We start from the raw sequence: 8,362 nt of genomic DNA on the forward strand, positions 1-8,362 counted from the left end.
CTCACGGTGGCCCTCCACTGGCCGAATGATGTGGCAGGAGAAACCTCTCACGGTGGCCCTCCACTGGCCGAATGATGTATAGCGCAGGAGAAACACTACGCCTCACGGTGGCCCTCCACTGGCCCGCAGGAGACGCCTCACGGTGGCCCTCCATGCCGAATGATGTATAGCGCAGGAGAAACACTACGCTCACGGTGGCCCTCCACGAATGATGGCCCTCCACTGGCCGAATGATGTATAACGCAGGAGAAACGTCTCACGGTGGCCCTCCACTGGCCAAATGATGCATAGCGCAGGAGAAACACTTCAACCTGCTACAGCTGCAGTTTGCATTACATTATGGGACGACATTGTGAGATGTACCGTCTTAACTGGGATCTGAGTTACTGTTAGATGTATTGCATCTTGTAAAATCCTGCGGATACAAAAGGATAACATGATGTGACAAGCAGTCAGACGCAGTCTGGTTTCTATGGTCCACGAGTAAACAGCCTAATAACGACCAACGAAGAGCTATGTATGCAATAGAGAATGTGCAAATACAATCCCATCAAAATAAACTCACCGCGAATAAAAATAAAACATGTATGTTTTATATCCTCTTCTATGGACTCTGTCTGCCTTTGTTTTACCGGCCTACATGTTCGTGATTCAGCCAGAACACCTGTCCAGATCATCTCCTCTGCTTCTTCCTCTCCCTGGTGTAACTAATTAGAGTTTAATATTGCTGTTGTCATAGATAATTAGGACAACATGCACATGCTTAAACCAGAAAACAGGCACACACACAAATACGTTTTGTTATTCTATTCTTATACGCATCTAAAATGAATTTCCATTTGAAATCCTATTTTCCCAAGCCTGTAACCCTAACCCACCTCTTATCCGAATTCCAACCCTAACCATAAACCTAACCCCTAAACTTCAAATAATATTTGTCCTCGTGGAGACGTGTCCCCACAAGGGAGAATGTTCCATGTTTTACTGTCCTTGTGAGGATTTTAGGTCCACCACAAGGATAGAAGAACCAACCCACAAACACACACACACACACACACACACACACACACACACACACACACACACACACACACACACACACACACACACACACACACACACACACACACACACACACTTCCTTTCGTGTGCATAATGGGGCAGCTTTTATATTGTACACCCTTTAAAAATAAGTTGGGGCACATAGCAATCCTTTTTCTGATCATTGTAATCTACGATTTGTGTGAGAGAAAAAATGCATATGGCAGAATTTTCTTCATGCTTTACAGGAATAAGAAAATAAATCCATCAGTCATTATGGGCCAATCACTCTTATCTTGACACAGAGAGCAACGGGTCGCTTGTCACGTTCTGGTTAATAAAGACACGCCTACAGAAAAGCACTGGCTTGTGGGTCTTGCTGTTTGCTGCAATTCACTATCAGTTAAACAAGCCTGCGAAGTCTCATCGGGAAACACCATTCCCCATGCTTCATCGCTCGGTTCAAAGCAAGTACACCCCACACCCCGGACCTGTCTGCCTGCACGTCTGTCAACTTGTGATAGTATTTTTCAGTTTTTGCTAGATGTCTACCAATTTGTACCTTTTGCACGGAGACGATAGCTAGATAATTTACATACTCATGTCTACCATCGTTCTTTATTCCATAAACAGAACGGCGCAAACCACCGTGAGACAATGTTTGATTCCTTATTCAAAGGGAGCTTCCAGAGTCGACTCGCACCTTTCTGTCTTCCTTAAAACTTCAGTCCGCAGGTTAACTTCGCTTCCGAGAGTGAAATGGGTTCCCAACGCTACTGGAGTGCGGTTCATGTCCCTCGGGACAGCAGGCAGAACTGCACCCGGGCGAACCAGGAGAGGCGCAGTGCTTGTAGCTGGAGCAGCAGCGACAGTGGCGGGGTTTGTGGCCAGCGCTACTCACTTTCAGCGAGCTGAAATGGCATCGGTGATCCCCAAAACCGAGGAGGAGGACACGGAGATAGCGGAGAAATGCAAGACATTCATGTCTCCGCCGTGTACCGATGTCAAAGTTCTGCAGCAGAGGAAAGAAGAGATGTGCACGAGGATGGAGATGCTGATCATGGAGACGCAGGCGGAGTTCTGCAGAGCGCTCGAGGAGGTGGACGGCGGCAAGTTCAAAGTGGACCGATGGGAACGGAAAGAAGGCAAGTATCTCCCCTTTGGCACGTGCCGATGCGCGCCCATGGATAGACTAGTCAGTCAACCTCTACCTAAATCCAGTGTATAATCTTACTTAGGCCTATCTGGCAACTATCAACCCTGACACATTCACAATGACACAAGCAAAACATAGAAGTGTTCAATGAATGTACAAAAACTAATCCGAAGGTTGTCCACCCTGTCCTTAGTCCAGATAGGTTTAGTAACCTGCCACAGCCACATTTTGAACCCATGCCAGTATTAGTATGACAATATAGCAAAGTGCTTGGGGTTTTGGGCCTTTCTTTAGTTTAATAACATAACGTCTGCCTGTCTGTCTCTGTTCGTTGGTTGATCCGTATGTCTTTCAGGTGGTGGGGGCATCAGCTGTGTGCTGCAGGATGGGAGGGTGTTTGAGAAGGCGGGGGTCAACGTGTCCGTGGTGTTTGGGAACCTGACCGAGGAGGCCGCCAAGCAGATGCGCAGCAGAGGGAAGGTCCTCAAAGGAAAAGATGGTGAGTATAACCCTCACCGTTCATATCTCATAAACTACAGCAGAACTGTGTGTTGTCTTGCAGTATACTGTGTCACCTCATGCTACGTGGTTCACCCGAGACCAGAGAGGGCCATTCTGATAACAGAATGTGTTAAAGGAATCAGGATTGGATCCTTGAGTCGGACTATTGGTTAAGATGAATTGAATTGTATTTCATTTCATTGTATTGTTTTGTCCTCTCCCAGGCAAGCTGCCTTTCTGTGCCATGGGGGTGAGCTCCGTCATCCACCCCACGAACCCCCACATTCCCACAGTGCACTTCAACTACAGATACTTTGAGATAGAAGAAGGAGACGGTGAGGCTGTGACCTATGACCTTATACCATTCGATAGTCAGAGCTGACATAATGAATGATCACTATTGTCTCTTTCTTTTCTACCCCCCAGGTACTAAACAGTGGTGGTTTGGTGGGGGTACAGACCTGACTCCTACCTATGTCAATAAGGAGGATGGTGCTCACTTTCACAACAGTCTGAAGGAGGCCTGTGACAAACATCACCCTCAGTACTACCCCGACTTCAAGAAGTGGTACGACACGTGTGTGTGTGTGTGTGTGTGTGTGTGTGTGTGTGTGTGTGTGTGTGTGTGTGTGTGTGTGTGTGTGTGTGTGTGTGTGTGTGTGTGTGTGTGTGTGTGTGTGTGTGTGTGTGTGTGTGTGTGTGTGTGTGTGTGTGTGTGTGTGTGTGTGAATGACTACACTGGGTGGGTCTCTGCTGTTCAGCAGTGATAAGAAGACTGTTTGTTCAGTGGTATCTAGATATAAAATGACATTGTGAGTGAGCGTGGGTACTGTTCATCTTTGTGTGTCAGTGTTGTGTGGCTTCCTATAGGCTTTGCATTTTAAACATTCAGTTATGTCATTTTTTTTCAGTATTTGTATTTTTAAATAACTTTTGGTTGCATTTTCATTTAGTGTAATAATATTATTATAACTACCTCTGTCTAGAGTCATTGAAACTAGAGGTCGACCGATTCATCGGAATTGCCGATTAATTAGGGACGATTTCAAGTTTTTATAACAATCGGAAATCGGTATTTTTGGACACTGATTAGTGTTTCAAACGTCACTCGCTCTGAGACTTGGAGAAGTTGTTCCCCTTGCTCTGCAAGGGCCTCGGCTTTTGTGGCGCGATGGGTAACGATGCTTTGAGGGTGGCTGTTGTCGATGTGTTCCTGGTTCGAGCCCAGGTAGGGGCGAGGAGAGGGACGGAAGCTATACTGTTACACTGGCAATACTATAGTGCCTATAAGAACATCCAATAGTCAAAGGTATATGAAATACAAATGGTATAGAGAAATAGTCCTATAAATACTATGTTAACTACAACCTAAAACCTCTTACCTTGGAATATTGAAGTCTCATGTTAAAAGGAACCACCAGCTTTCATATGTTCTCATGTTCTGAGCAAAGAACTTAAACGTTAGCTTTTTTACATGGCACATATTGCACTTTTACTTTCTTCTCCAACACTTTGTTTTTGCATTATTTAAACCAAATTGAACATGTTTAATTATTTATTTGAGGCCTAATAGATTTTTACTGATGTACTATATTAAGTTAAATTAAGTGTTCATTCAGTATTGTTGTAATTGACATTATTACAAATACATGTTAAAAAAATTGGCCGATTAATCGGTAGCTGCTTTTTTTTGGTCCTCCAATAATCGGTATCGGTATCAGTGTTGAAAAATCCTAATTGGTTGACCTCTAATTGAAACTAGTAGCTCCACATTTCTACCATGTTTTCACCCCGAGGTTGATGCCCGCAAGGAAATCGAATTAGCATAATACAAAAATCCCCATAAAAATCTGTCAGTTTTAGCTAGCGATGTTTGTTTTTTGCATTGGATGCGTCTCTATCCTCCGCCTATGTAACACTGTGACAGAGCTAGACTGGTGTTTGTCAGACCATGAGACATCCCGAAAATCAGTCATTTCACAAAATCGTCTGTAACATCCGGCCTACAAACCATTACGACGTCTCTATGGAAAGACGATACTTTCACGACCTTTGCTCTACGACCTCCACAAGTGTCAGGAGACTTGTCTAAAGTCGGTACAGCCGATCTGCCGACTTCTGTCTGTACCGTTTGGGCTACACACTAATATGAACCGTTTGGGCTACACCCCTCTGTACAAAGGTTAGAGTCTCAAGGACATGTACACTACCATTGAAAAGTTTGGGATCACTTAGAAATGTCCATGTTTTTGAAAGAAAAGCACATTTTTTTGTCCATTAAAATAACACCAAATTGATCATAAATACAGTGTAGACATTTGTTAATGTTTTAAATGACTATTGTAGCTGGAATATGGAATATCTACATAGGTGTCAGAGGCCCATTATGAGCAACCATCACTCCTGTGTGGAAACAAAGGACTTTTTTCTGAAACTCGTCAGTCTATTCTTGTTCTGAGAAATGAAGGCTATTCCATGCGACAAATTGCCAAGAATCTGAAGATCTTATACAACGCTGTGTACTACTCCCTTCACAGAACAGCGCAAACCGGCTCTAACCAGAATAGAAAGAGGAGTGGGAGGCCGCGGTGCACAACTGAGTAATAGGACAAGTACATTAGTGTCTAGATTGAGAAACGGACGCCTCACATGTCCTCAACTGGCAGCTTCATTAAATAGTACCCACAAAACACCAGTCTCAACGTCAACAGTGAAGAGGCGACTCTGGGATGCTGGCCTTCTAGGCAGAGTTGCAAAGAAAAAGCCACATCTCTGACTAGCCAATTAAAAAGAAAATATAGGCTAAAGAACACAGACACCGGACAGAGGAACTCTGCCTAGAAGGCCAGCATCCTGCAGTTTCCTCTTCACTGTTGACATTGAGACTGGTGTTTTGCAAGTACTATTTAATGAAGCTAACAGTACATGTCGGTTGTTTTCCTCTAAGACACCCACAGGCCTCACAAGACTCATCTGAAGGTCCCCCGGTACCAGTTGAAAACATGTGTGGAAGTATATATGGAGACAGTTTAGTGCCAAAAATATGGGGTTAAATGCATGTAAAAAATATAAACTTCTTTTTTTTTTAAGAAACTTTTCCTAATCTTTCTTATATCTCAAATATAGGAGAGACACATCAGAACATACTTCATTTTGATATTTTTGGGGGACTCTGTTCCATGTAATGAATATGTTATTCAATGCGTTTGTATGGGCTAATAGCAGTATAGCAGTATTTTTGGGATCCTTCAAGGGGTCTTAAAATTCAAAATCAAATAGCTAATTGATCCTTGGTATGATCTTCTTAAAACTATTCCATATAGTTTAGTAGAACCCCCACCACTCCCCGGCTTAGACTCTGATGGGTTAAATATCTGTAAAAGGAATTAACTGTACCAGTTGTTATGCAGTTTTGCAGGGACTGTAAATATGAAGAACATGGGAAACACTTTATTTAAAGCCTCTGCTGAATATAAGTTCCAAAACAATATACCTGCAGGCAGGTACAAGTAGCGCGACCATAACATGCAACAGAACATGTTTCCTCAAGCTTAGTTCATCTAAAACACTCCTCCTGGTATGCTGCTCTGTAGGTGTGACCGGTACTTCTACATCCCCCATCGTGGCGAGACGCGGGGAATCGGTGGCATCTTCTTTGACGACCTGGACTCTCCCAGCCAGGAGGAGGCGTTCAGCTTCGTTAAGAGCTGTGCCCACACCGTGGTGCCCTGTTACCTGCCCATTGTCCAGAAACACCTTAATGACCCCTTCAGCCCAGAGGAGAAGGACTGGCAGCAGGTGCGAAGAGGAAGGTGGGTACAGATGAGAGGGCTGTCTGTGTGTGCCATTTAATAAATACACATCTTGTGTGAATTCTCACCATCATGCCTGTCTTCTGTCTGTAACTTGTGAGTGTTTTCAGGTATGTGGAGTTTAACCTGGTGTATGACAGAGGGGTGAAGTTTGGACTGGCCACGCCGGGCTCCAGGATCGAGAGCATCCTCATGTCCTTGCCTCTCACAGCCAAGTGAGTTCTGTGACATCACACGGCCGTGCTGCTGATAGCACTGGTGATTGGGTACTGGGCTGGTGAGGACTGTATGTGGGTGTACTACTGTCTACAGGAAGGTATGTGTGTTGTTGAACAGACATGAGAATAGGGATCACATCAGCTTTGTGATCATCCCTCCCTGATTAATCGTCACCGGTTCAGAGAGGGAAATGCTGGTGTCAATCTACCAATCATATAATCAATTTCTTTATTGTTCTAATTAGGAAACATAGTGCACCTCTGCCAGGGTGAGAAACAACGTTAAAACATCCCTAAAACAGTTTAATTTGAAAGGAAATAAGAGCTGGCTTCCTGTTGAATCAAGGAGATGGTGCTCAGTATGTCTGTGTGGTGGGTCCTATTGTATCAACCAGAGACCTGTGGATTCAACTCATCCAGCTTGGCGCATGGCATTTCTATCTGCAGTCCCTTGAAGTAGTCCCAGGTCTCTCATTGATGCTGACAGTATTCTCTCTCCCCAGGTGGGAGTACATGCATGAGCCTCCTAAAGGCACCCTGGAGGCCGATATGCTGGAGGTGTTACAAAACCCCAAGGAGTGGGTCTGACACGGACATTAACATGGCAATAACATCCTGACCCGGCCTGTTGATGACTGGAACAGGTGTCCGTCCCCTTTCAACTGCAGATCATTGCTTTTTCTCATTGGTCAACTCAACTGCAAACTTGTCACAGATACTATTAGCTATAGTGTTCACTGGAAAAAGCACACTCGCTCTTATACTTTGTTTTAATAATGTCTGTCAGATAAGCCTTGTTACCACTGCCTGAATTGCTTTATCATGGATGTCTTTTCCTTTTTGGATCGATTGCTTCATCTGTTTTGTCTCTCAGTGCCCTCTGGTTGTTAGTGTTAGCCCTAACCCAGGATGTTTGTCTCCCAGTGCCCTCTGGTTGTGTTCACCAGGCAGTCTAGGCACCAAACAGATGGGGGGGACCCTTATTCTCATTTTCAGTTTCAAACTGTTTTCTTCCGTCTGTTCGTGCTGAATGTGTACAAGAAGAGAAAGTGGATCTGAACCCCTCTGGGTTTGTGGGCTACGCCATTGATGTAAACATAATTAAAGATGTTTTAATATCCTATCTGTCATGTCATCCACCAACAGAATGTATTAATACAAGTTCTATGAGAAAGTGCATTGTCAAGATTGGAGCCTGTGATCTTCTGTTCTCTAACTCAGGATCTAGTCTGGTGAGCCAGAAAAGGGGAGGGCACCAGGATTGTTTGGTTACATACTTAAAGCTAATTGGGCAGCCTGTTTAACAAAAAAAATGTAAACGACACAAATGAGTCTTTTGACCAATAAGAAAAATTGTCACATGCCAAATACAGTGAAATGCTTAATAAAACAGGTTTAGACCTTATAGTGAAATGCTGAATACAACAGGTTTAGACCTTATAGCGAAATGATTCCTGACAAGTCCAGCTCTGAAAAACCCATTAGTGAAAAAAATATAATTGGGCTGCCTGTGTAAACGCAGCCATGTTAGAACCAGGGGTGAATTCACACGAAGCAAACAGTGGTCAGGTCTATTTAGGCATGGTTAAGGAATCACTACATATATAATTAAGATTGTTTAAACAGCTTTTTTA

The 8,362-nt window shown here is 43.9% G+C and overlaps 1 protein-coding gene across 1 annotated transcript; it reads left to right on the forward strand.

Moving 5' to 3' along the window:
• The first annotated feature begins 1,474 nt into the window (after positions 1-1,474).
• On the forward strand, positions 1,475-7,851 carry LOC123991194 (oxygen-dependent coproporphyrinogen-III oxidase, mitochondrial-like). Its single transcript, XM_046292516.1, has 7 exons — positions 1,475-2,186; positions 2,553-2,696; positions 2,923-3,033; positions 3,125-3,266; positions 6,292-6,510; positions 6,621-6,725; positions 7,232-7,851. The coding sequence occupies exons 1-7, from the start codon at positions 1,643-1,645 to the stop codon at positions 7,314-7,316; spliced, it is 1,350 nt and encodes a 449-aa protein (XP_046148472.1). The 5' UTR covers positions 1,475-1,642; the 3' UTR covers positions 7,317-7,851.
• Positions 7,852-8,362: the final 511 nt, after the last annotated feature.

Source organism: Oncorhynchus gorbuscha, linkage group LG02, assembly GCF_021184085.1.
Source record: "Oncorhynchus gorbuscha isolate QuinsamMale2020 ecotype Even-year linkage group LG02, OgorEven_v1.0, whole genome shotgun sequence".
NCBI classification, from domain to species: Eukaryota; Metazoa; Chordata; class Actinopteri; order Salmoniformes; family Salmonidae; genus Oncorhynchus; species Oncorhynchus gorbuscha.